Genomic DNA, 27085 nt, shown 5'->3' with positions numbered 1-27085 from the left:
TATTCTGACAGGGAAGTTCATGACAGTCACATAAGGCTGGTGCTTGTGACTTAATCATAACCATGACGTTATTCACAATTCAAATGAGTGCAGTAGGGGGTGCTATAGTAAACAACAATTAATACCACCCCATCCATTATATTAATCAGAATATCTAAAATAAATTAATAAATATACAAAGGCTTTAAAAATAGTATTTAGGCTTAAAATCTTTGGGTGCAGGTATTTGACTTGTACAAACCTATATCATATATATACTGTGTGTATATATAACAGTATAAAATATAAAAATTGGCAATTGTATAAAAAGGAAAACAATAAACCCAATCACACTTTAAAAATAAATGTCTGTGTTCATGTGGCGTTAAGTATAAACATTGTGTATAATCGCCTGTTGGTTTAAATAATTTAGTAGACTCAAATTGCCTTTATAGACGCTGATATGTTTTTTAATTAATCCACAATAATAACACAAACCTATCCTAATTGAGCAGTAAAAACTACAGTTATTAAATGTAATGAGCTTCACTAAAATCTATTTAAACGAGGTTCTTATTTATAAAGTTGTACAATTGTTCGGAAATGTAACGAGCTCGAATAGAACCCATTCACCCGACGTCCTTATTAATAAAACTGTACAACTTTTAATAATTATTCAAGTGTGTATATAAACGTTTTGATACGTCGTTACTGTAGACGCTGAAAGTTTATCAATCAGGCAAATGCGCTGGGCGCCTTTTCCTGTTTCTGGGCTCTGTGATTGGGTCCTGAGGCGGAGCCCGTGCAGGGCTGTTTTGGAGACCCCGCGCTGCTTGTACCTCTATCATCTCGGGTGAGTTTGTTACAATATAGAAATTTCTCTTTAAATCGGAATAACTACTGTAAAGCTGCAGTGTTTGCAGTCTGCACGTGAGTCACAAACTTCACCTCTGCCATGTTCATATAGCCGATTTCCTGCATGAGTCGGCGAATAGATTTATTTAACAACGAATTCCCAAGCATACCCTCTGGTCCAAGACTATTCCAACATAAACTCATATTTAGCAAGGATAAAGATAATAGGCTACGCAGTTGCTTCTATTGGTTGGTAAACACAGAATATCCATTGGTCATGATCGTGTTTTTTTTGGGACGGAGGGGTACAACAAATACCTTGTACTGGTATTTAGTTATTGTAAGGTTTATTTGTACTGCGCCTTAAGCAGTTAACGCAAATTTACTGCTAGTCAGCTAGCTAGGTTCAGCTAAGTGAAATTACAGAAACCGAATCTGTGTGGCTTGTTTGGAAGGATGGAAATCAACGGCAGAAAACATTAGCAAGATCTTTTAAATGGTCACAAACGTAAGGAAACGTTTTGGATTGCACCAATGTGTATTTTGGACAAGTTGTAGTTGTGCAAAGCTAAGTACAACCGCCGTATCCTAGAGGTCCAGAGTCTCCATTCATGTACTGCTTTGCCCTTTCCTCTATGTGGGATGCTCTTTTATGCGTGAAAGAGATCACAACTGTGGTCTACGCTGAACATAACCGGTCTGATAGGCTGCTGTCTGCAGGTTATTATTGAACTAGCAAGGTTGGGTCCCCGCCTACCCCATCTTCTTTTTGTAGTTTTGATCGATTGCGTTTAAAGATATAAGTGGCTTGGATCGAAACAGGTTGTTGCAGTTACCCCAAACTCAATAAATTGTATTGTTATAGTGAGTTAGTTTTATATGCACTGTGTGTGGTTGATTTATCAGTGTATAAAAGTGGGGTAGTTATTTGTTTTGAGGGAATGTGGAGAACCCCATTACCTCACACTTTAGTCTGCAGAAATTGTAAATTGTACTTTACTTATAATAATAATAATAATAATAATAATAATAATAATAATAATAATAAGTATTATTATAAGTATTATTATTGTTATTATTATTGTTATTATTATTATTATTATTATTATTATTATTATTATTATTAGTAAAGTACAATTTACAATTTCTGAAGAATAAAGTGTGAGGTAATGGGGTTCTCCACATTCCCTCAAAACAAATAACTACCCCACTTTTATACATAATAACTAATAATAATAATAATACTAATAATAATAATAATAACAATAATAAGTATTATTATAAGTATTATTATTGTTATTGTTATTATTATTGTTATTATTATTATTATTATTATTATTATTATTAGTAACAGTCTTTAAAGAGAAATCCTTTGCTTTTCTTGAAATAGCATGAAATAGCCTGTGTTGTTTTTTTTTCCTTTCAAAATAGGTTTTTGTCGGTTGGTTTATTTGCTGTAGAAGTGTGTGTTTGTTTGTTTGTTTGCTTGCTTGCTTGTTTATTTATTTATTTATTTAACAAGAACAATCTTATTATGAGGCTATGAGATATTTGGGATATTGTTTATAAACCTTGCTTCACTGTGAATTTTTTTTTTTAGTTGACATGGATGATGAAGATGGCAGGTGCTTGCTAGATGTAATTTGGTAAGTATGTACTTCTTAAAATAGTATTTCACATTCTAAACAGAATTTAAATTAAACGTGATAGTTTGTGTTTGTTTTACAGTGACCCACAAGCGCTCAATGACTTTCTTCATGGATCAGAAACACAGGTGAGTTCTTATTTATAAAAGTAGTAGGTAACCAAGTGATAAGTCAAGAAGTTTTTGTCATTTCAACCATATGTAGCAGACGCAGTACATGGTGAAATAAAACAACCTCTTTCCAGGACCATGGTGCTACATAAAACAACACAGAGCTAAGGACGTAAGTCCTAGCCACATAACGTGCAACATGTGCAACCTAGACATTCCCAGTGAGAGTGTGATTCAACTCTAAAATGACCAAGTTGAAGAATGTGAACAAACCATGCTGTGAATTTGTGGTTGTCTGAATTAAATTTGGTGTTAAACTGATCCATGAAGCACAGAGTGAGACAAATGACAGTGCTACAGAAATATAATTAAGTAAACTAGACTGAAGAAGAACAGAAAAAGGATAAAGACTAGTTCTGATGTTCAAATGTAAAAAATAGTTATTAATTAATTATGTTAGGTCTTTATAATATTGTCATCTTCTTATATACCTCCAATATGCATTCAGTTTTGTTTGCATTTGGTTAACAAAATTATGTAGTTTGGAATTAAAACAAAAGTATCAGTAATGCTCTGATCAAGGCTTTCAAACAGTTGTTCTCAACCATCACACAAATTATCCAAAATGAAAGTACATTAGCTTAAATTTTCCCTTCCACTCTAGCGCCTCTACAGAACATTGTTTCTGTTTCTTTATCTTCTTTAGAATAAGATTGCACGGAATTTCACCCTTATAATTTCTCTTTCGTTTAATTCACAATATTGACATACTAATCTAATATTTCCTATCATTTGCATCCTGTTTTCCCTTCTTTTTAACTGTCTTGTTGCCTGCTTGTGCTTTTTGTACTTTGATGGGTCTGGGCACTATCCTCACTATGCTTCTCCTTTGCTTTTCCACTTTGGCCTCTTTGTCCTTCTGCATTTTCTACCTCTCCTTTCGTGCCTTTGTCTGTGATGTGGTGGTCTGTCCTATTCTGGGTATGCCTGTCTGTAGCTGGACACTGATGACCTTTTGGATGGCTCAAGTGACCCCTCCAACTCATTCTTCTCCAGCACTGGGGTAAGTATTTTCCCCTCTTTTCCCCACCTTCTCTGTCTGTATTCCTTTCTTAGCATGCCTTCTCAAGCCCCACTCATCAGATCAGATTCAAACATCACTTTAGTGATGAATTGCCCACTGGAGACACACCATCTCGTAGCCATCCATACCTTTGATTTGCTTTTCCCTTAATAACATGATCTGTTGTCAGCATGTAAATTTTAGCCTTTTCTGTCTTTTCTAGGAACATGTTCCTGAAGTCCAGCAACCGACTCAGTTGTCAACAAGTGAGCCATCTGGGCTTCCCCGGGTCAGTGTTGATTTGGACTTTTTAGAAGACGATGACATCCTTGGGGCCTCACCAGAAGAAGGCGACGGTGAAAGCAATGGGGTTGGGCCAAATCATGAGCCTTGTGATATTCTGCAACAGAGTCTGGCAGAAGCCAATATCACAGAGCAGAGCCTTCAAGAAGCAGAGGCTGAGCTTGACCTCAGCTCATTTGGGCTCACTAGTCTAACACAGGTGGTCCAACCGCTCCCTGATGCTAGTTTGCCTGGGGTGGGCATTGCAGGAACTACACAAATCTTTCCTGGCCAGGGCACCACTACAACACCTTCCAATGCAACTACCGATATGCTTGGCTCAGTTCTGGCACACCAGGGGATGCAGCTTCAACCCCAGGTCATGAACAAAGCCATTAATGTCCAGCCATTCATGCAGCAAGTTGGACTTGGAAACGTGACACTTCAACCCATTTCAAGTCTTCAGACCTTACCAAATGGAAGCCAGTCTGGGCATTTGGGCATTGGACAGATTCAAGTTGTGGGCCAATCCACTGTAATGACTATCAATCCATCAGGGCAGCACATCTTGGCCAAAACCATGGGTGGCTATCCTCTGCACCAGCCTGGACTTGATGCTGCAAGTGCTGGGGCTCAGACTGGTCTTGGGGGGTCAGTGCTTAGCTCTGGAGGGGGACTGTTGATTCAGGGAGGCAAGGCCACATTAGGATCTCCATCACTGAATGGCCCAGCTATTTGTGTCAGCAGCACTAACACCAACAGCAGTGGAACCACAATGGCTGCACCGAGTAGTATAGTGGGATTTGCTCGTGGTCCTTTAAATACAGGAGCTCAATCTCAGACTCAAAACCAAGTCATGCAGAATGTCATCATCCAGCGGACACCAACTCCAATACAGCCCAAACCTCCCCAAGGGAGTGCCATCCAACCAAAATCTTTCAAACAACAGCAACAACTGCCAGCCACACATACATTGCAAAATGATGCCAATAAAGCTCTAGGGGTTCAGCAAGTCCCAGCATCTGCAGCTCAGAATGTAGCCTTCCTCACAGGCAAGCCAAGTTCAAATGTAGTACTGAGTACACAGACCACCACACAAGGGACACAGTTCCCCCAAGCCCTGTTTAAGCAACAAAGCAATCCTACATCAGGCAAGCCACTAAGTGTTCACTTGCTGAATCAGCAGGGAAGCATTGTCATTCCATCCCAGGCTGTCCTACAAGGGCAGAATCATCAGTTCCTCCTGCCTCAACTGCAGACTGGAGGTCAAATCCTGGCCCAGCAAACTGGCGGACACATTATTGCTGCCAATCAAATCTTGGCAACCAATCAGAATATAAATCTAGGCCAGGTATTGGCCCCTCAAGGTCATCCTGGTGCTGCCCACATTCTTTCTGGACCCATACAGCTTCAACCAGGTCAAATGGGCCACCCCACACTGTTCCAGATGCCTGTTTCTCTAGCCCAGTCACAGAATCAAGCTCATTCAGTTACAGGACATGTTCAAACTGTTATACAAGGCATGCCTATACAGAGTTCCTTGTCAATAGAGGGCCTCAGCCCAGCTGTCAATTTGCAGCCAACCCTTCAGCAGCAGGCTGGTGGTGTTGCTGGAAACAGCAGCACTGGTGTAGCAGCCATGCCCCAGTGCCACCCGAATGAGAGCGTACCAGAATTGAGTACCTCCACTGAGCAAGCATCCCAAACCCAACCCCCTGTTCTTACTGTCCAGACAGGTCCTTCAGTCACAGCCACTATGTTGATTCCATCTTCTGCATCTTCAGCTTCTACAGTAACTACATCTACGTCCTCGGTGAGCACAGTGGGCTTGGCCTCCCAGATCCAGCACAGCCCAGGGAAGGTGCTGTTCACTCCTCCAAGTTCTAGCATTATCCTTAGCCAGGAGCCTGTACAGATGTTCCTGCAGCAGGTTGGTGTGATCTAATTTCTAATTAATCATTTTTTGTTGTATTTAAAATATGTGCATTATCTACCTTTAGCAGAAAATTTCCTTTAGCAGAAAAATTCAAAATGGACCTTATACCAGGCCCATGACTACTAGTCAAATTTAATACACAGTGTAGCAGACATGCAAATCTCTTTAAGATTTATGTATGTCTGATATATCTGAAAGTTTTTCCAATGTAGAGCTCTGCATACATTCCCTAGTTTGGATTACTGTTTTACCTCTCCCATAACTTGATAAATGTGCTCATGTCAGGATCAGCAGCACCAAGCAGGAAAAGACCCACCTGCATCTGTGGGTATACCTGCATCTGTTATCATCAGCGGTGGCAGCTCTGGTTTCGCCCCTACAGCCCATGATGGCCTATTAACTGAAACTCACCCAAGGGAGAATGTGAGTCCTTCCCTTGGCCCTGCTGACATGGCAGCATTGGTTAAGAAGAAGGTAGATGAGCTTGTGCTCTGCACTAAGCCCCACCCACTTGTTGCTGGCACTGCTGCATATAGAGCTGAACAGTGACTGACCATTTTTAATCGGCTTTGGTTCAGGAAGTAAATTTCATATTAATTCTCTTTGTGTAACATCTTAAAATAGAGATTAGCACATTGGAAAAAACTAACCTTATGAATTTAGGAAAATGGGAGTATAAGACTATTATTAACTTTTACAAAAGAAAAAACTATGGATCACAAGCATTCAACTGACATGGCTAAACTGCATTTTCTCCAAATATGTTACTTTTCTGAACATTAATTTATAGTTTTATGTACAAGAAGTTTATTATGTAAATAGGATCTTATGTACTGTTCTAGTGTCCTTGTTTTTCGTTTTTCCACTTTTCACTGTTTAAGTCTGGAATGTATGAGGAGTGACGAATATTGATGCTGGTTTATGGATTGGGGATAGAACAAACCAACTTACTTTCTAAGAGCTTTTGCTGTCTAGTTTAAACACATAACTTGCACAACTGGAGAATGTGAATTCCATAGTGCTAGGCTGCTGCGAATTATATGATGTAAGGTTACATTAACTTGAAAAGTACATATTCAGCCTCTGCTTATCAGCAAAAATCTGAGATCAACTACTTGGTTCATCAATGTAATTTCCTGAGCTGTGCACACTTTTGCCCAGTTTCCCAAAATATGAAATTACAGTTTAGCCTAAACCTAATAATAAATACGGTTATGCTATAAATACTATAATGAATAGATGCAGCCATAAATATATATTTGATAGTAAATCAACAAATAATGTTTCTTATTATAAAATGATTGCTTTACATTTAAGTTATTTTTTATGTCATAATACTAGGATTCTCTGCTTCTTCAATGATTTGATTTTGAAATGAAACAGTCGATGATCAGCTAAAGAAAGCATTTCATTTTGAGCTCACAAAGGCCTGCCATATGGTTCCATCTGCCGGGAAGCTATCATAACTTTGGTACACAAGTTTGCCAGCAGTTACATGCTAGAATACTGCCCTGTCCTGACAAAATTAAGTTACAACAAAGGATACGCTAATCACTGAATAGGTTCAGCCTATTGTCATTTAAATAGTTTATAACAAAATAAAATAAATAAATGAACTGAAATGTAACATTGTAAAAGAGTGTGTTATAATTAGCATGTTTATATGTGTATTGAAGCATTTTGAAAATTATTTATATAATTTTTATTTAGTTTGTTTAGGCTTAATGACATTACATACAAATCAAGCACATTCTACCTATAGCATGTGTCCTAGAGAAAACAAAGTTGGAGCCTCCTTTAAATTCCTTACCAGCATTTAAATTATATAAATTATAAATTAAATTATATCACATAAATGAAATCGTATTTAAAAATAATAATGTTAAAACTAGACTGGTCGATGAGTTCAATAACTGCCTGTGTAAACAATCTGTTATGCATTTTATTTCTAAACATCAAAGTAGCTATGGCAAATATCAGTGGCATTTTTTTACTTCCAAAACCTGACTATTCAGCTCTATTGTACCACCTTGTAATCCAGTGAAACTGCTCCCTCTCTGTGCACATGCTTGCACAGACATTGTTTTGCTCTACCTCACATTCTGTCATGCCTTTCCTCTTTAGCATTGTGTCCTCCTTTCAGTTGCTGTGCCAATCTGATTCTGGTCTGCATTATAATTTTATTAATTTGCTTTTTCTTCCTTCACTGCTAATTTCCATAGTCCACTATTCATTAGATCCTGTGCTATGTGAGGTAATGATAGCATAACTTGTTGTACTCCAGTAATGTGATGTTTTATTTGTCCAGATGTCCTTGTGCCTATTATTTTAAGAATATAGTGAAGTGGTGTTTGTGATTCCCATAAAAACTTTGTAAAATGTGCTAGAAGCATCTATTAATTTTTTATCTTGTAATTGTTCCAAATAGCTAGTCGTCTATGAAACTATTAGCAGGCTTACTTAACAACACAGATGGAATTAATGGCCATTTTCAAGATGTAAACTACACCTTTGCTGCCTAACAACTCCAGAGTTACTGTCTGCATCAATCGTGCATGTTCTCCCTGTGACCTGTGGGTTAATTCTGGGTGGAATGAATGCTTTAATACCACTTTCCATCTTTTGAAAAAGTATTCATCCTGTGATAGGCTTCAGATTCACCTCATCTTTCAGACCAGGAAAAAATGTCTACTGATGGAGGACTACTGCTCCAAACAAATATTTTATTAGAAGATTATTCATGTTTATTAATCAACAAATAGTTGATTAGTTAACTTAATTGTGGCTTGAAAAGGAGAAAGGCCATTGCATTTGTTATTGTGTATTTTGGTGATATTAATGTAATGAAATAAATGTAATAATTTAATTCAAGAGGAATCTGATAAGGACTTATAAAATTTCTCAATTATAAACATTTAATCTTAAGGCACAATTACACACCTAGCTTAACTAGTCTTTTTACATTGCTATACATTTTTGGGCTACATTGAAGTATATTTTTCTGTGCTTGTCAATTTAGATACAATTCTGATTTTCTTTTTAGTACAAAATAATTCATTAATATCTGCTTTGTATTCTCACTTCCTGACCTCCAGGTTTCATCAACAGCACATCAGCAACAAGCTATAAAGATCCAAAGCCCCTCCCCTTCTCAGTCTGCAGCCACTCACAGTGTGACACCAACTCTGTCAGACAGCCCACAGCCATCCCAGGCTTCTCCCCTGATTCAGATCCAGTCCCCTCACCCTGCACCGTCCCGACCTCCCTCTCAACCCCAGGCACAGCCACCATCTCAGTCCCAGGCACCTTCTCGGGCATGCACACCTTCCTCTATACCTCCACTCTTTATAATACACAATTCAATAAGCGGTTCTCCACAACCATCTCAGCCAGTTTCCCAAGCACCACAGCAGCAGACGCAGCCTCAGCCAATTCAAGTGCAGATTCCACAGGTTCTTCCTCAGCCTGTGGTCCTCCAGCAGGAACAGCTGCCTGCCTCCTCCTGCTCTCCAAAGCCTCCCCAGGCTCCTTCATCACAGTTTCATTTTGTGACACCTGCAGTGTGTGCCACGTCTGGGGCAATGTTGAAACAGCAGATGCCAGGCTTGACTGCCGAACAGCAGCACCATTTGCAGCTTATTAATGCACAACTACAGAGAATGCCATCCATAAACCAGCCTTCACCACAACATAAGCAGCTACTGGAAAAGCTCAACCAGGCAAGTTTTTGTGAAACCTTAATGCAGGCTGGAATGCTACCAACATCTTGGAGTATGACACCTACACTCAAAAATATATTTTTTTCCTAAAATATTAGTTTAGTACCCTTTTTCTAATCAGTTTTTCTGTGTTTAATCAGGTTCAGCAAAACATCCTTCTCCAGGCAAAACAACAGCTTCAGACTCCACCTCAGGCCAGCCAGTTTAGCAAACTCCCTGAGCAGCCTATAACCCAAATGGTTAACTCTTCAGCCAGCAGTACAGTTAGTGCATCTGTAACCTCTCTGTTGCAACAGAAGTCTGTCTTCATCAAGTCCTCAGTTTCAGGTGAACCCTCTATTTTGGTACAGTGTGAAGTTATTAATATTGCTTATAGGATTGTCTATTTTATAGTTGTGTTGTGTATATATTTCAGGTTCAAATGACACCCAGGTATTTCCTGGAGCTTCAGGGACAAGTGGAGTAACAGTCAATCAAGGAAAGCCCACTCTAAATCTTGCTCAGTCTGTTCAGGTCTGAATCACTAACAACCTATATAACTATTTACTTTTTAGGGATAGGTTTTAATTGATGTCTATTTAAATCATTTTAATTATGATCATTTTTGTATATTGTATTATCTGCAGACAAAGCCTGGGGTTATAAGTGCAGTTGGAGGGGTGACATTAGGTAAACCCGGGTTACAGATTCAGGTTCTCAACAGTGGACTTTCACAGATGCCTACTCTGCAGCCTTCAGCTCCTGTTCAAACCCAGGCAAGGGTTATATATACATATTGCTTCCTGTGATCTAGTGTACTACACTCTTATGTGAATACATTAATTAAGTTAGTTTTCTATGTCTTTCCACAGACTTCAGCTTTAAAAAGACCTTTTAGTGTGGAGCCAAGCAAAGAAGCACGGTAATTACCATTTGTGTAGCTTCGTAGTATTATACATATGTTAAACAAACATGCACTGTCCATTTTGTAATATCAGATCAGAAAAGCAGATTTGATCCAGTTATACAGTCCAGTGTTTCTGCCTCAGAAGTGTTAGTATGTCCAACAGAAGAAACAATAAGGTCATATGTATGTCCAGACGATGTGCTAAATGTTGTGTGTGCATTTGTCTGTGTGTATGTATGTGTGTATATGTGTGTAAAGGATATTAGAACAGTTGAGGAAGCTTCAGGCTTCTGTACTGCATCCAGACTACAGCTCACCTTTCCACTCTTTTGAGGACACACTTTGCCGACTGTTACCCTATCATGTATACCAGGGCATGGCTCCCTCCCCTCAAGATTATCGAAAAGGTAAACCACATTATCTGACCATATGAATTATCAGGTTAATTAAGCAAGTATATTAATACAGCTTAAATATTTTGTAATTTTATCAATTTGAAGTATATTTGTCCAAGTTAATGTCTTCATTACTGATTGTGCAATGTCCTTTTTGGCTCTTTGCCCAGTGGATGATGAGTTTGAAAATGTCTCCAGTCAACTTCTGAAGCGCACACAAGCTATGCTGGATAAGTATCGTCACCTGCTGTTTGAAGAATCAAGGGTATGAGAAAACATGTCTTATTTTACTTTTTTTTTTGTCCTTGATCTTTTGTTTGATCTTGTTGTGTTACTTTGAGCAGAGACTTGGCCCCTCTGCTGAAATGGTGATGATTGACAGAATGTTTATCCAGGAAGAGAAGATTGCCCTGAACCAAGACAGGATACTGGCCAAGGAGAAGCCAGGTAAAGTCAAAATTAATTCTGCGTAAGAATGAAGAGAGAGAGAAATATATATCTCAGCTTATATATATCTGTGGGAGATATATAAGCTGAGGAATTTAGCAAAATGGGAACCAACACAATATTAGGAAGGTGGTCATATTATGCCTGGTCGGTGTATATTCAAAATTTTGAGTTCTCTTCAGATTAGGGCAGTCATAATTGCTTCAGAATAGGCCACTAAATTTTAAGATTCAGAGACTGGTGTTGGACATCCCTGCTGTAAAGTAGGGTGTAGTGCATCATAGCAAATATAGCCTTGATTATTACCTTAAACAAGGTTGCTTGACACAATATCAGTGTATTATTTATTCAATTCTCTCAATATTTTTCAACAGAGGAGTTTGTGGCCAGTTCATGTATGGTGAACAGGGTTGCAGAGAGTGGTGTGAGACCTTCAGCAGTGGAACTGATCTCTATTAAAACTGGGCCTGTACCAGTGGAACTGAGCTCTTTAAAACCTGCTGGAGCATCGGCTCATATACCTGGCACCCCAGCTCCTGTTTCTACTTCAGTGACTGTTCCTGCTACTGCTAATTCTGTTCCTGTTTCCTTCCCACCCACAAAACTAGTGATAAAACAAGGAGGAAGTGGAGCACTGGTATCATGGTCTACTAGCTGCACCCCAATGTCTTCATCTGTGGTACGGCCTTGTGCAAAAGCCACAGGGCTGAGCTCTGAGCGCTGTTTTGGCCCCACCTCATCTTCTACTCATTCTGCTGATGATGATGACAATGATGATGATGCACTTCCGCAGCGGACTAGCAAGCCTCCTATTAAGACTTACGAGGCACGTCAGCGAATTGGCTTGAAGTTGAAAATTAAACAAGAGGCAGGGTTCAGCAAAGTGGTTCACAACACTGCATTAGATCCTGTTCATTTACAACCACAGCACACTCTTCTTCCACAAGTCCCCGAGTCACCCTCTAAAACAAGACCACCTGTAACCCAACTGTCCATAGTTCAAAGGACTTCACCCCCAATCAGTAATTCCACATCCTCTATCACTTACAGTGCTGCAACCACACATTCAAGTTCCGGAACTACAACTTCCTCAAGTGTACCTCCTACTCCAGTGTCTCATAGCTGGTCATCTTTGTCTTCGTCCTTATCTTCATTCACCTCTTTATCCCAAGTGAATGGCACTCTAGAGCACTGTGAGGTGTCTGGAGCTAAACTGAATCCTACCTCCACTTCAGCACCTCAGTTGACTACCTGCCGACTCCCACTACGAAAGACGTACCGCAAAAATGTCAGCCCTCATCATCGACCCGGAGTGCCAGGAGGGGGTGACGTGGGACCCGTTCAACCAGCTGCAGCTGCATCCTCTTCTCCAGTGGAGAGGACAGTTATTGCCAGTGTAAAATTGGAGCAGCAAGGTGTTTGCAAGCCCCCTCATACCCACACTGACCCAGGGTCACAGGGCCTGGCATCTGTAGAGCATGAATTCTACCATGGAATTAAAAATGCCTATCAGCAGCAACAATCCTCTAATAAAGAGGATGATGAAGATGGTAATACTGGGGACCATATGGGTAGTGTCACGGGGCAGATAAGTAAAAACCGTGAGTGGGCAGTGGGCACATTTCGGATGGACCAGCATGCACCAGGCCCTCCATCTCCTGGTGAAACATCCTGGGCAAGAGATTCATCACTTCCTGCGAAACGATCTAAGTCAGATTCCCCAGACATGGACAATGCCAGCTTCTCTAGCGGTAGCCCCCCACTGGACAATTCGCTGAACGAACATCTGCAGTGTGCTATTGATAGCATACTGAATCTTCAGCAGGGCCCACCAACCCGTGGAACTGTGGACAGAGTCTATGCTGGAAACCTAACCAACCAGCACCAAACCCACCATCGTCAGGGCACATCAACTTCATCAACGTCATCATATAGACACAATGTCTCTTCCTCTTCCTCTCCTTCTTCAACTTCCATTTCACAGCACCCACAGTTAGGGGGCCGAGGCCAGAATGGAAATCTGGTGTCACATAGTAGATAACAGACCCTTTTAGGTGAGAGATGCTGAAAGACTGAAAGGTATGAGAGAGGCCAAAGCAGGAAAATCATTTTACTCTGTTTAGCTGTGTTTGCCTTGCTTGTCTATGGATGGCTACTGAATAATAATATTCTCTAGGAATAAAGTAAGGCCCTTTAGGCGTATTTTCATGCGTTTGAAGTGCACTTTGATCTGCCATGCTTGTTTTTTGGTTTTTTTTCTCCTTTTTTCGTTTGTTTATTTCAGGAAAGTTATGTTTATTGTTAACAGGGCTTACATTAACTTTAGAATTAAGAAACCTTTCTCACAGTTTATTACTAATGAAGATTAGTAATAACAAAATGTGAGGAAGGTTTCTTAACCTGTCCATTTAATCTGTGTATGGCCCTTAATCATTACAATTACCACTGTAGTAATTCTGCCTGTATCACTGAATGATATTCTTTAATGTTGTTCTTTGATGTTAATATGAAGTCTTTGTCCATTGGTTAACACAGGTTATCCCTCTATAGTACAAAATCATGTATTACAATAACACACACTGACCAAGCACTAAAATTCTAAATTCTTTCTTTGAAGAATCATTCTTCATTTGGGTTTTTGGAAAAAGTCTGATGTGGTGAGTGCTGATATTGACCGATAGACCATTTGACCTTAAATTATACCATCATGTGGAGTGACATTTACAGAGAATACTTCTAGTCCCAGAGAGTCTTTTTTTTGGCTTGTATTATGTTTTTTGTTTTTTCAAACTTGGTCCTAACTGTCCACTACTTTTTAGCTGATTAGCTGAATCAGCTTGGATTAGTGCTAGGTACAGGCACAGCAAGCAGGTGATACATTCAAGATGATCCATGTTAGAAACCAATTATTTTAGTGGTTTGCAGTCTGCAACCACTGTCTCTCATCAAGCATAGAAGCATCCTCATTATTGTGATTATGTTTAACTGTTACTTCATCACTGACATTTAAGTAGCCATAAAGGCACCCTCATAATTTATTTATATATTTTATGTATACTTAATATAGACTCCTTTAAACCCCCTGGACAATTCAAATGCAAACACAGCTTAATTATGAGGAAAAGAAGACTAATCTAAAGAAAAAATAGAACTGTAAGAATTTGAAGTATAGTACTACAAATTAATTTTGTATTGTATTTATTGTGTATAATGACACTTTTTTAAAAAGGAAACTGTACATTTAGTAAAACTGTAAATTAAACTTTGCTTCTTTTATGAAAGAACCATGCATTTGTATTTGACCTTGATGTTTCTGATATTCCAAATTTTTTTATTATTTATTTATTTATTTATTTATTTTATTTTATTTTATTTTGGTTTTTTTTTTGGGGGGGGGGGGGGGGTTTATAATATTTTAAACTGGTTACAAAAACTCATTCTTTGCCCACAAGGTGGCGACTTTTTGCCAAATTAAGTTCTGACTAGTGTGGGAAGGGCTGGGCCAAAGAAAAATAACTTTTAATAGTAAATTAAATAACTTTAATTTAAACTTTAATTTAAACTTTAACTTTAACTTTAACAGTAGCTTCAAGACTCATGCAGCTTTTGACTTATTGTAACAGCCTGATTTAAACTATGTGCCACTTGCAAAAAGTATTTGTTGGCCTCTTTAAAAAAAAAAAAAAAAGTGTTGCAATTTGCAGAGAAGGCAGCACTAAATCATGATTTCCCCTAACGACAAGCCACCTAAATATTTTGCTTCCAATTGTTTGATGGAAATTAGTGTTTACCCTGCATCCCTCACCTATCTGTTCCCACCCACCTCTAACCTCAACCCTAAAACAAGGAGGCCAGTTTGAGCTTCGGAGTAGAAGTGGTGGGAATTTTTTTTGGCTGAAAACGAGAGGAGAAAAAGGGAGGGGAGGAGACCTAACCAAGACATTTCAGTGCTGCGTGCATAGTGAGGACATCAAGAGCTGATTCAAAAGCTTATTTGTTTAATCTTGAGGCAATTGTTTTCCTAAACTATTTCCTTATATGAAAAAACTTTTTGGTGTGAAGTTATCAGCAAGTGAACCCGCATTATTGGGGTTTTATATTTTTGCTTTTAGCGTCTTTAACAGGTAAGAATTTTCAAAGCTGATTATTTTATCTCTCTCTCATATTTCTCTATATATATCTTTTTCTCTTGTAATAATTACTGTTATATTTTTTTTGTAGGTCTTTTTAAGTAAATTTCAGTAGTACAAATTTATATTAAATATACACAATTGTTTTTTCTTATGCAACACAACTGCGGTTAATATAGTCATGAGATGTTTCACAAATCTAGTAATCAATGGAAGCATACAGATTAGGAATCAGTAAGCTGTCTGAATAGGCAAGACAATGTTGCCTTTTATGCTTCTTAAATACGCCCTGTGAATTTACACTGGTATTTGAGACTAAAGTGAAATGCTTCCATCAAGATGACTGCAACAAGGAATTTTCCACTTCCAGTGCAAATGTTTAGACTTCTTAGAAGTCTTGGATCAAAAGCTTGCGTCTTTTTATACAGATATACCTGGAAATTATTCTAAATCAAGACATTGAACTTGGTGTATTTTCATCTGAGCTTTGGCGTTTCACTGTGGCTTTGTTCCTTCTGGAAAAAGAGAATTCCTGAGTTCTCGGATCAGTTGTTTTGTTTCTTTAGCCAAAATGAGTATGACAAACACTCAAAGCAAGTTTTTCTCCCCAAGAGTGCATGCAGTCTAAAAATGGCTTTGGATAATAGGGATGAACAACTCCATTAATGTGTTAGGATTTGTTTTAAAAACTACAGCACAGTTACACAAACGTGGTGCTTTCTTTTTTCTTTTTTTTTGAAAATGGAACAATACGCCTCAAATGTGAACATTATAGCTGGTGTTTTTAGTCACTGAATTAATCTCTACTATTTTTCAATATCCATAAATGAGCTAAATATGTGGATGAAGGGGTGTGTGCGTGTAAGAGGGTTTCCAGAGTGAGTGCCAACATTTTCCAGGCACAGGCCATGCACTCTACTTTCTTACTGGAGTAAAGGGAATATACAATCTTCACAAGAAAAACAAGTCTTTAATATTCAAGAATAGCCCATTTTCTAAATAAAATCTCCATCTCACTATATTGAACATGAACAGAAATGCATTTAATTATTATGTGAATAATTATTCTTTTGCAAATAGTTACTAATTGTCAGTGCTGTCCAAAGATATGAAAATTGGATGATGTCTTACCAATAAAGTTAGGAAGTAACCACAGTTTGGAACAGTCAACATTATTAACTTAATCTTCTTTTTTTTGCTAAATTTAGGAGGCAGGCCTACAATACCACCTTGTGTAAAGACAGGAAAAAGGAGAATAGCCTGTAAAGCCAAAGGAAACATAAATACTCAAAGTACAAAACAGAACCATAAAATAAATCGGTGAAGCAAAAGCACTTTAAAGATCAACAATCTATAAATTATGTCTCGCTGGGGGCGGAAAAACGTCAAGAAGGCCCCAGAAGTAATCAGGACAGTCACAGAGGGGCTGAAGTCACTGTATCGTAAGAAGCTTCTTCCTATTGAGGAGTATTACGGTTTTCATGACTTCCACTCCCCAAGTCTGGAGGATGCTGACTTTGACAACAAACCCATGGTGCTCGTGGTTGGTCAGTACTCCACAGGAAAGACTACTTTCATCAAGTAAGAATATTAATTGTTCATATTATGGAAAGATAGAGAAAAAAAAACATGTCAAGGATGTGTTTGCTTTTTTAAATTAAGTAGAAAGTTGCCTGGCATAAAGAGAACCCTGTTGCTCTATTTTTGCAGGTACCTTCTGGAACAAGAGGTGCCTGGAAGCCGCGTGGGTCCAGAGCCTACTACAGACTGCTTTACTGCCATCATGCATAATGACATGGAAGGAATAATCCCTGGAAATGCACTTATAGTGGACCCCAACAAGCCCTTCCGCAAACTCAATCCCTTTGGAAATTCTTTTCTGAACAGGTTAATGAATAATTGTGCACAACCAAACTTACTGTTTCTTAAATATGGGAAGCCGTGCGTAAGAGTGGAAAAGCAAGGGAGAATGTGTCATACATATAATTCCTCCTTCAAGAGATAGGTAGAGTAGGGAGCAAGAGTTATGAGAAAAGAGTTATTGCTTTATGGAATTTCAAGTGCCTGTGCCAAATTTCTGATGGAGGAGGGACTTGCCTTATTGGTAGAAGCATAGAAAGTGAGATATCTCAAAAGATAATTATGAAAGGAGCATTAGGAGCCACTATGCATGACCCTTTAGAGGGTTTATAGGTGTCAGTGACTATAAAGAGCAGTTCAAATTAAACAGAAATATTTAAGTCTGTATAAACCAGTCATTTGATTCTAGAAACATCTAGTTTGTACAAATATCAAGTCAAAAATAAGTTTGACATAAAGGAGACTTGAATTAATGTTCTCTTTAAACATAGTAGTTTCTGAGATTCCTGTCCTATTAATTATTATTAATTATTATCAATTATGATATTAATCACCTCAGGTCAGTGGTTTACTGATTTCCATGTGCTTTTAGCATGTTTGAGAATATCACTTCTTAAATTTCCTGCCTGGAGAATTGGCTTGATAAATCCATTTACAGGAGGAAGTTGCTATGTTGTTCTAAGCATCCGATCATTAGTGGGCCACATTGTTTGATTCTGGCAGCTCTGATCATTTTCCTTCAGGAAGCTGCTCTACTTTCAGAGCACCACTTCTACACAATGGCCTGGCCAGGGAGGGGTGCAGAAGAGAGTATATCATAGATCACCTCACACAGCCATGTTACAAGGGGACTGGAAAATTCTACATAGCTCTGACTCATTCCAATTTCCTCAAGAGAACAACTGTTCTGACTTCAGCTTTTATTGTTCATTACTGTGTTTGTAGAATAGGTAAATTGTATGCAGTTTAGGTAATGTAAGGAAAAACACTGAACTGCAAAGGTTAGAAAATAACTTATCAGGAAATAGCATGCAGCAACTTGTCATGAAACATTTGATGCTTGAATTCTCACTTCATAATCCATTGTTGAATAAATGACAATGTATTGTTAGATTCCAGTGTGCACAGATGCCCAACCAGGTTCTGGAGAGCATCAGTATCATTGACACCCCTGGCATCCTGTCGGGAGCTAAGCAGAGAGTGAGCCGAGGTGAGGCCAACACTAAAGGTGAGGTGCCAGTTGTGCAGGGAACAGGAAGAGTTTCCACCCTCAAATAACTGCACCCATTTGCATCACCCTGCACCATGCTAATCCTCTGTCAAAAATTCTGCTGCAGTACAGAACTACAGACTGTTGCTGTGAGGAGATTTGTGACCTCTTCTTATCTTTCCTATGGTGAAACTAAATTGAACCAGGATCATGTGCTGTAACAACATTTCTGCTAATGCATTTCACATTGCTTTGTGCATTTTCTACCCATTTTTATATTGCAAAGTTTATGTAGGGTCCTAGACATTAGCCATATGACAGAAAATATAAGAGCTTAATATATGCCTGGTTTACCTCAAACATGTTCTGTTGAAACCCAACTGTATCACATCTGACACATTGAGTGGGAGCGTGAAGCACTGGGTGTGACAGTCAGGGAGAGGGAAACAAGGAATGCAAAAGTATGTAGGAATGATAGATGGGCTGCAGAGATAGAGGATAAGTAACAAATAGATAATACTTGTATTCTACTAAATAAACTAATAGTGTTTTGGTTAAAACCGCAAATTAGTTTACACAATGAGTTGCTAGATGTTACAGAAAAAAAATCACTGTAGTTGGTCTGTCCTTTTCTCTCTAGGCTATGACTTTCCAGCTGTCTTGCGTTGGTTTGCTGAACGAGTGGATCGAATTATTCTCCTTTTTGATGCCCATAAGCTGGAGATTTCTGACGAGTTTTCAGAGGCCATAAGTGCTTTGAAGGGCAATGAGGACAAACTGCGTGTGGTGCTTAACAAGGCTGATATGGTTGGGACACAGCAGCTAATGAGGGTATATGGTGCTCTTATGTGGTCCCTGGGGAAAGTGTTCGGAACCCCAGAAGTGCTGAGAGTATATATTGGCTCATTCTGGTCTGAACCTCTCATGGTCCCAGACAACCGAAATTTATTTGAATTGGAAGAGGAAGATCTTTTTGCTGACATTCAGAACCTGCCACGAAACGCAGCCCTCCGTAAGCTCAATGATCTGGTCAAGAGGGCCCGTCTAGTTAGGGTAAGCTGTTATGTATTTGCTAATAATAGTTTTGTTACTATTAAGCTGATATCTCAGACCTTTCTTTTAGCATAGTTTTTTTTAGCACATTCTTTTAGCATCTCAGTCAATCATAACTAAATATTTCAATGATATTTAACTTTATTTGGCTTAAAAGAAATCCTGATTTAGGTCCAGAGCATGTAATATATTTGTGTATAGCACACAATATACACTCATGAGTCACAGGGACACCTGTTCATTTACACATTATCCAACAATCCTGTGTCAGCAGAGCAATGCCTAAAACCATACAGATACAGATTTAGATAATGTTCACATCAGACATAAGAAAAATAGTCTCAGTGACTTTGCTTGATGAATCGTTGTTGGTGGCAGAGCAATATGCATGTGCACTACGTTCAATTTCTTATGGTCCAAACAAAGTTCTAGTAAAAGAAATTTCACTAAAATCCTGCTCCGAAATGAACTTTCTCTGTATAATTTCCTTTAGTGTATTCTTCTGTTTGTAATACACTGCATAAATAAATGCTTCAATTACAATAGTACAGTGCCTCCAAAAAGTAGTCACAGCGTTTCACTTTTTCCAATTTTGTTATGTTACAGCCTTATTCCAAAATGGATTAAATTCATTATTTTACTCAAAATTATACAAGCAATACCCCATGACAATGTGAGAGAAATTTTTTTTTAATCTTAAAAATAAATAAATTGAGGCACAGATCTTGGGAAGTGTACAGAAAAATGTCTGTAGCAAAGTCCCAATGAGCACAGTGGCCTCCATCAAGTTTGGAACCACCAGAACTCTTCCTAGAATGGCCGCCCGGCCATAATGAGCAATCGGTGGAGAAGGCCCTTAAGGAGGTTAACAAAAAAAATTATGGACACTCTGACAGAGCTCAAGCATTTCTCTGTGAAGAAAGGAGAACCTTCCAGAAGAACAACTATCTCTGCAGCACTCCACCAATCAGACTGGACTGAATAGTAAGCATCATGTCTGGAGGAAACCAGGCATAGCTCATCATCTGGCCAATACAATCCCCACAGTGAAGCACAGTGGTGACAGCATCATGCTGTGGGGATGATATTCAGCAGCAGGAACTGGGAGACTAGTCAGAACTGAGGAAAAGATGAATGCAGCAATGTACAGAGACATCCTTGATGAAAACCTGCTCCAGAGCTTTCTTCACCTCAGACTGGGATAAAGGACCTTAAGCACACAGGCAAGATAACAAAGGAGTTGCTACTGGACAACTCTGTAAATTTCCTTGTGTGGCCCAGCCAGAGCCCAGACTTGTACCTGATTTAACAAAAAACGAAAAACATCCATAGAATGGCAGTTGCCTTGTTAATGAGAGAGTCAGAACCACTGAGGATGTGCTATAACAGCAGAAGACCACTTTGGGTTCCACTTCAGCCAAAAACAGGAATCTGAGACTACAGTGGATACAGGCTGACCCAAACTGGACAGATTAAGACTGGAAAGAAATCAGGGAGTGTTTTACCTTTAATCTTTAACTATCACCATCCATTCTCCTCTGATCTCTCATCATCAAGATTCTTGATGCTTTTTACTGGATGTGATATTTTATGAGCTTTATATGCCCTGACAAAGTAAATGAAATACATTATTTGCAGAGGCATCCATATGAATTTATTTATTTATTTGTTTGTTTGGTTTGCATGTTGACGGTGCCAAAATGTTCAATAACATTATTACAAGTTCACAAATCACGGTCACAAATGCGACATAAGCATTGCACTGCTGCCACATTTTGGATGATTGGACAATGTTATAAAAATTAAGGTCCTTGAGTCCTTCCATATCTTAAAGTTATTTTTGCACTTCAGTATCATTCATATATATTGTTTTTATCTATGTGTGTGATATAGAAAATCACTTTAGTTAACATGTCAATGGGGGGATAACTATCTATCTAACTATCTTTAATACATATTTAATATCTGCTTACTTTACAGGTTCATGCTCACATAATCAGTTATCTGAAGCAGGAGATGCCTGCTGTCTTCAGGAAGGACAACAAGAAAAAGAATTTGATTTCCCAGCTGCCAGTCATCTTCTCTAAGATCCAGTTGCAGCATCACATTTCCCCTGGGGATTTTCCTGACTGTGCCAAGATGCAGGTTTGTGCAAGCTTAAACAGCTAGTGCAGCTTTCAAAGAGTCTTTGAAAGTTTTCTGCTTTGTCAAGGATTTATTTATTTAATTTATACTACTTTTACTATACTTAATCTGTAAACTAAAGGACTTTCAGTATATTTTATACTTTTATATATTGTATTTGCTTTACTCACTAATGATCAGAGCCGATCGGCCCTATACGCACACTACGCAAGTTGCGTAGGGCCCCGCAAATTACGCAAGGCCCCGCCTCCCCTGCCTCATTTTACAGCATGTGTTAATGTTTACTGTGTAGCATGGGCGAGGCTAAAAAGGAGCTCAGCACCCCTAAAATTTTTATTAATATTTTAGTCCAGCGGGTCGCCGCCGCTGTGGAGTAGCACAGGACGTGAGTGAGTCGTCCATAGTCATAAACGGAGAGAAGTAACGCCGGTTACAATGTTCTTCCGCAAGACGCATGCAGTTCTGTTTATTAACTGCTAGAGCGTGAAACAAAAATAGCAGCGCGACAAATAAACTGCGTACCTGTGTAGTGTGTACGTGTGTCTCTGTTGTTAAAGTTTATCGTTAATTTGATACTCATTTTAACAATCGAGAGTCACGTAAACATGACGTCACGTGCGTCTTTTGGAAACATGGAAGCCCTGGCGTTTGGACCAGAGTGAAAATAAACGACATATCACTGTATACCACCAGTATGTGTGAAAACACTCACTCACTTTGCTGTATTTATTCATTCCTCACACACAGAGGATTTAACCTGAACCAGGCTAGGGACAGTCCATAATGATCTTGTGAAAGGAATTTGTCATTTAATAAAAAGTTAAAAGCCTAATAATAATAATAATAATAATAATAATAATAATAATAAAGACATTTAAAATGACACACCTCGGTGTGCCTTTTGATCATAACCTTAGCTTCAGCACCCCTGAAAAGGAGCTCAGCGCCCCTAAAGCTCTGACCTTAAAATCGCCCCTGCTGTGTAGATGACAATATGAAGCGGAGTTATCCATCTGGCCATGAAAAGTGGAAAAAAGTAGCGTGATAGCACTCCTAAATGACAATGTTTATAGTCTCTCAAGGTTACAACAACGTTAATGCAATATGGAAACCAATGGATTTACATCGGAATGAGCATAATGCCAGGTCAATATGAATGCACATTCCTCAGTAAATAATAACCATCAGGGATCAAGTATTGCTCTAATGCATACTATAAAACACAGTGACACGGTATGGCATGCATTTTAGCTTTTATACATTCACATGATATGGATTTTTGATATCAATTCAGTTTTCAATACTTAAAATGTAAATATTAAGAGTGTGATTTCTAGTAGTAACCATATTTTTGATATCAGGAATTACATTTTACACTAGTAAAAACGTAATTGCTGATATCTGCTATTGCATATTCACTAGTTGAATATTGCAAGAGCCAAGTCTTATTATAAATAGTATTTTATATTTGAAAATGGATAAAGAGGAATCTGAGAGAGGCAGTTTAAGTGGGGCCTAATGCAGCTTATAAAATGAATAATAGTTATCTAAACCATACAGGTGCTATGCTGAAATTTGTTAGTAGAGGAGATGCTGTCAAGTGTGAATGTGTGGCAAATGGTTTACATGGCTCACGGGTCAGGTAGGAGGGCCCCTTAGCAGAATTTTGCTTAGGGCCCCAGGGAGGTCAGGATCGGCTCTGCTAATGATATTGATATTGTTTTTGATTATTGAACTGCAAAAACATTTTTAGGTTAAAATGATACAATAAAATATTCACATATCATATCTAACACCATAGATGAAGACTCAGTTCACTTTGCATCTTTGGGGAATCCCCTAAAGCTTCTATATCATACCATGAAATAGATGGTTACCTCTGCACAGAAATGATTAAGAAAGCTAGAAAATCTTTTTTTTTCAACATCCTGAAAGCAGGAGCTACAATTGTTAATGGAGTATTGAATCCAATTTTAATACTGCAAATAACATCATTATAATTGGTATAGTAAATAACCTGAATATCAATTAATCTATATTAATTAATTAATAAAATCTAATTAATATAATAGTTTGTACAACTTGTTCCTTTAAGGTGAATAAAACAATTTCTTTCTTTTTGGGGGGAATTTTTAGGAACTTCTTGGAGTTCACGACTTTACCAAGTTTAAGTCCCTGAAACCCAACATGATGGCTTTGTTGGATGAGCTGCTGTCCACTGACATTGCCAAGCTGATGCCTCTTCTCAGGCAGGAAGAGCTGGAAGCAGAAGGTCAACTTGGAGTCCAAGGTGGGGCTTTCTTAGGAACCCGAGCAGGACCATTTGTGGAGGGTGATCCCTTTGGTGAGAAAGGTGAGCATGAAGGTGATGATGGAGAGGTAGAAGAAGACTGGATTGTGACTAAGGATAAGCCCAAATATGATGAGATCTTTTACAACCTTGCACCCAATGAGGGAAAGCTGAGTGGCACTAAAGCCAAAGACTGGATGGTGAGTACACGGCTGCCCAACTCTGTGCTGGGTCGCATATGGAAGTTGTCAGATGTGGATCGTGATGGCATGCTGGATGATGAGGAATTTGCCCTGGCTAGCCACTTGATTGAGGTGAAACTTGAAGGGCATGGTCTGCCGCCTGAATTACCTGCTCGTCTGGTGCCTCCTTCTAAACGCAGACAAAAAGGATCTGATGCCTAGACAATACAAGCAGGCAATGGTGTCTATGAGATTTTCCTGTCAGAATGCATATTTAACATAATTATTGGCAGCCATAAAAATGAGCAAAAAACAAATGTATCAAAACATTCTATACAATAATGTTAAAATCCCATTCATAAAAATTAGAGAACCTTTCATCCTTGATCTGTTAAAAAATTACAAATTGTATGCACCCAGATTTTACTCCAAGAAACATGCCAGAAAGAGCTCACTCATAATGCAAAAAGTATCATAAGGCAATCTAAATGAATAACCCTGATCATTGTTAGTATGGGAGCATACGTGACCATGATTGTATGGGTATACATGATGCTACATTGAGGGGAAGTGTATATGCCCAAACTTAAGCCTCTGCACATATTTACAAGTGTATCCAACCTTTCTGTACATTACAGGAAGTAACAGATTTTTGTTATTCAAGCCATGACAGAATTTACATATATATATATATATATATATATATATATATATATATATATATATATATATATATATATATATATATACACACACACACACACACACACACACACACACACACACACACATATACACACACACATTCTGCACGCTTATTTTTCTAAAGGGTGCCAAGTTCCTCCTAACTTAATGATAATGGAAGATCTTCCTAAGTAAACGCTTGAGAACAAACATTGAGCTCTCTGGGGAGACTGGCAAATCTTAATCTGTGAATGGCAATATACATTGAGGAAAAAAAAACTGACTAGGGGTCTGCACAGCTATCAATCTTGAATCACAGCTACTGTACATCTTTACCCACTGTCTGTGTCTTTGTCTCTGTTGCTAGATACTAGTACACCATTAGCTTTAAAATATAAATGAAATCAAAGTCTAGGTTAATTAAGCCAACATCAATTTTAAAAGAGAAACTGGGTATCTGTAATATACTTACAGCAGTTACCCAGAGGTATAATGGTAAAGAATTTCAGGACTTTAAATTCAGTGCAGTATTAAAAAACATTTGCTTAAATCATTGCATACTATGAATATTTCTGGTAAATGTCTTATTATTGTCATGCATTTTAAATAATTTTATGTTGTCTACTGTACAACACTTTTCTGATTGCTTTATAATGCATATTATTATAAAACCAAATAAATTGTGCTAATTTTTGACCTTTCATTCTGATCTGCCCTTTTCTATTAATGTACGTTTTCTTTTATACTGTTTAGTTTAGTCAGCTATATTGGATCACTCTGTACACTTTTTCAAGTTAAATTCTTTTTTCAATTATCTTCAATTAACTTTTTGGCTGTTTATTAAAAGGTTTTGAAAAAGAAAAACACTTTTCTAAAGATCTGTAGACACAGCTCTAATATTTAAATTGTAGATTTAATAAAATAAATCCAGTACCATCATAATAACATTAAAAGTCTTTTTAAACATCAGCACTGGCACAATCTAAACATGAAACTTAAAGAACAAGAATTTGCTGTGATATATACTGTACAGAAACTGTTAATGGAAGAGACCACATTTAATACAGTGTGTTTAATTGTTAAATAATTTTAAGAATAGGCATCTTTTCATTTTTAATGTGAATATGGCAAAATGTATTACAATTAAAACTAGATTTGTAAAGTTCGTCGCGACAAACTTTGATGTTTGTATTTGCAAAGGCTGGTGTATTTGCAAAGGCCTTTGCTTAAAATGAACCTGCACATAAATGGATATTCCCTTCCTTACATGTTGTGCAGTTGTTTTCATAGTTACAAACCCAACAAACAGTGAGTCATACTTATCCGTGCCAAAATCCCATACCACCTTTTTCCATTTTCAAGAGTAACTGCAGCCCTAACCTCCCTTTTTTCACTTTTTCTCTTTCACACAGCTTTTTACTTCTGTTCTGTTAGCACTGCATACATGGCAGATGTTTCTAAAGGAAAACATCATCACTCCCCCTCCACTCCAGCACACCTTCATGGAAATATACACAAATGAGAAACAGGATCGAACCACCCATTCCTCCACACTGACTGCTTTGCAGTGTGACTCATATGTGAAGAATGCAGTGGGCTGGACTGCTGAAGTTATTAATATATCTTTTCCTAGGGTCCCCTAAGTTTTCTAAAACGCAGTCAGTAAACACTGCATCCATATAAAAGAAGTTGAAAGCAGGTCCCTATTTGGATTTTTCCCTTAAGGCCATATTAATCCCCAAGCCTGTACTTTGTGTACTCTGTGTGTGTGTGTATCTCAGAGAGGGAGAGAGGGAGAGAGAGAGGAGGGGGGAAGGAGGATTCAAGTTCCAGCCTACTGGGCCCTTAAACAAGGCCATTAACCCTCAACTAAGTCACTCTGGATAATGTTGTCTGACAAATGCTGTAAATGTGTGTATTCATAACAGCTGGGGAAAAAAGAGAAGACAAAAGCAACAAATAAGAGAGTGACTCTTTCTGATACCTATCATAAAGTAAAATTCTGATAAAGACACATGCCATCATTTAATAAAGATCACCAGAAATCTGCAAAAGCTTATCATACACCCCACCTTTAAAAGTAAATATGTTTTTTCCATTGGCTAGGGTTTCACATTCATATAAGACATGATTATCACATGAACTTCCTCTTATTAAAATAATTCCAGCTCACTTTGCTCTTTACACCTCATGGATTTTCAATTGTTAGTTAA

General features: G+C 38.2%; 2 protein-coding genes across 5 annotated transcripts; both read left to right on the top strand.

The window, feature by feature from the left end:
* Positions 1–755: 755 nt before the first annotated feature.
* Positions 756–14572, top strand: bicra (BRD4 interacting chromatin remodeling complex associated protein). Of its 3 annotated transcripts, XM_060877684.1 has the most exons (15): positions 756–832; positions 2435–2480; positions 2563–2608; positions 3588–3653; positions 3877–5865; positions 6157–6345; positions 8967–9590; positions 9731–9917; positions 10006–10103; positions 10217–10345; positions 10442–10491; positions 10735–10883; positions 11042–11136; positions 11216–11318; positions 11693–14572. In XM_060877684.1, the coding sequence occupies exons 2-15, from the start codon at positions 2440–2442 to the stop codon at positions 13357–13359; spliced, it is 5433 nt and encodes a 1810-aa protein (XP_060733667.1). In that variant the 5' UTR covers positions 756–832; positions 2435–2439; the 3' UTR covers positions 13360–14572. The 3 variants fall into 3 exon arrangements, with proteins under 3 accessions (XP_060733667.1, XP_060733668.1, XP_060733669.1); XM_060877685.1 differs by lacking the exon at positions 3588–3653 and having other exon boundaries at positions 757–832; positions 11693–14571; XM_060877686.1 differs by lacking the exon at positions 6157–6345 and having other exon boundaries at positions 757–832; positions 11693–14571.
* Positions 14573–15203: 631 nt separating this feature from the next.
* Positions 15204–25575, top strand: ehd2b (EH-domain containing 2b). 2 transcript variants are annotated; one of them, XM_060877682.1, is made up of 7 exons: positions 15204–15442; positions 16657–17029; positions 17159–17335; positions 18421–18536; positions 19159–19571; positions 21552–21716; positions 23853–25575. In XM_060877682.1, exons 2-7 carry the CDS (start codon positions 16809–16811, stop codon positions 24408–24410), a joined length of 1650 nt encoding a protein of 549 aa, XP_060733665.1. In that variant the 5' UTR covers positions 15204–15442; positions 16657–16808; the 3' UTR covers positions 24411–25575. The 2 variants fall into 2 exon arrangements, with proteins under 2 accessions (XP_060733665.1, XP_060733666.1); XM_060877683.1 differs by having other exon boundaries at positions 15207–15442; positions 18421–18518.
* The last annotated feature ends 1510 nt before the right edge of the window (positions 25576–27085 follow it).

This window comes from Tachysurus vachellii, chromosome 9 (genome assembly GCF_030014155.1).
Source record: "Tachysurus vachellii isolate PV-2020 chromosome 9, HZAU_Pvac_v1, whole genome shotgun sequence".
Classification (NCBI taxonomy): domain Eukaryota; kingdom Metazoa; phylum Chordata; class Actinopteri; order Siluriformes; family Bagridae; genus Tachysurus; species Tachysurus vachellii.
The sequence above is the reverse complement of the archived record's forward strand: the minus strand, read 5'-3'. Positions and strand labels throughout refer to the sequence as shown.

Bases quoted from the DNA above. Each gene is read 5' to 3' on its own strand.
- bicra (XM_060877684.1), top strand. From the start codon at position 2,440: ATGGATGATGAAGATGGCAGGTGCTTGCTAGATGTAATTTG. The intron at 6,346-8,966 runs GTAGATGAGCTT...CCTGACCTCCAG, and splicing joins CAGCATTGGTTAAGAAGAAG to GTTTCATCAACAGCACATCA. The intron at 11,319-11,692 runs GTAAAGTCAAAA...ATTTTTCAACAG, and splicing joins ACTGGCCAAGGAGAAGCCAG to AGGAGTTTGTGGCCAGTTCA.
- ehd2b (XM_060877682.1), top strand. From the start codon at position 16,809: ATGTCTCGCTGGGGGCGGAAAAACGTCAAGAAGGCCCCAGAAGTAATC. The intron at 17,030-17,158 runs GTAAGAATATTA...CTATTTTTGCAG, and splicing joins GGAAAGACTACTTTCATCAA to GTACCTTCTGGAACAAGAGG. The intron at 18,537-19,158 runs GTGAGGTGCCAG...TTTTCTCTCTAG, and splicing joins AGGTGAGGCCAACACTAAAG to GCTATGACTTTCCAGCTGTC.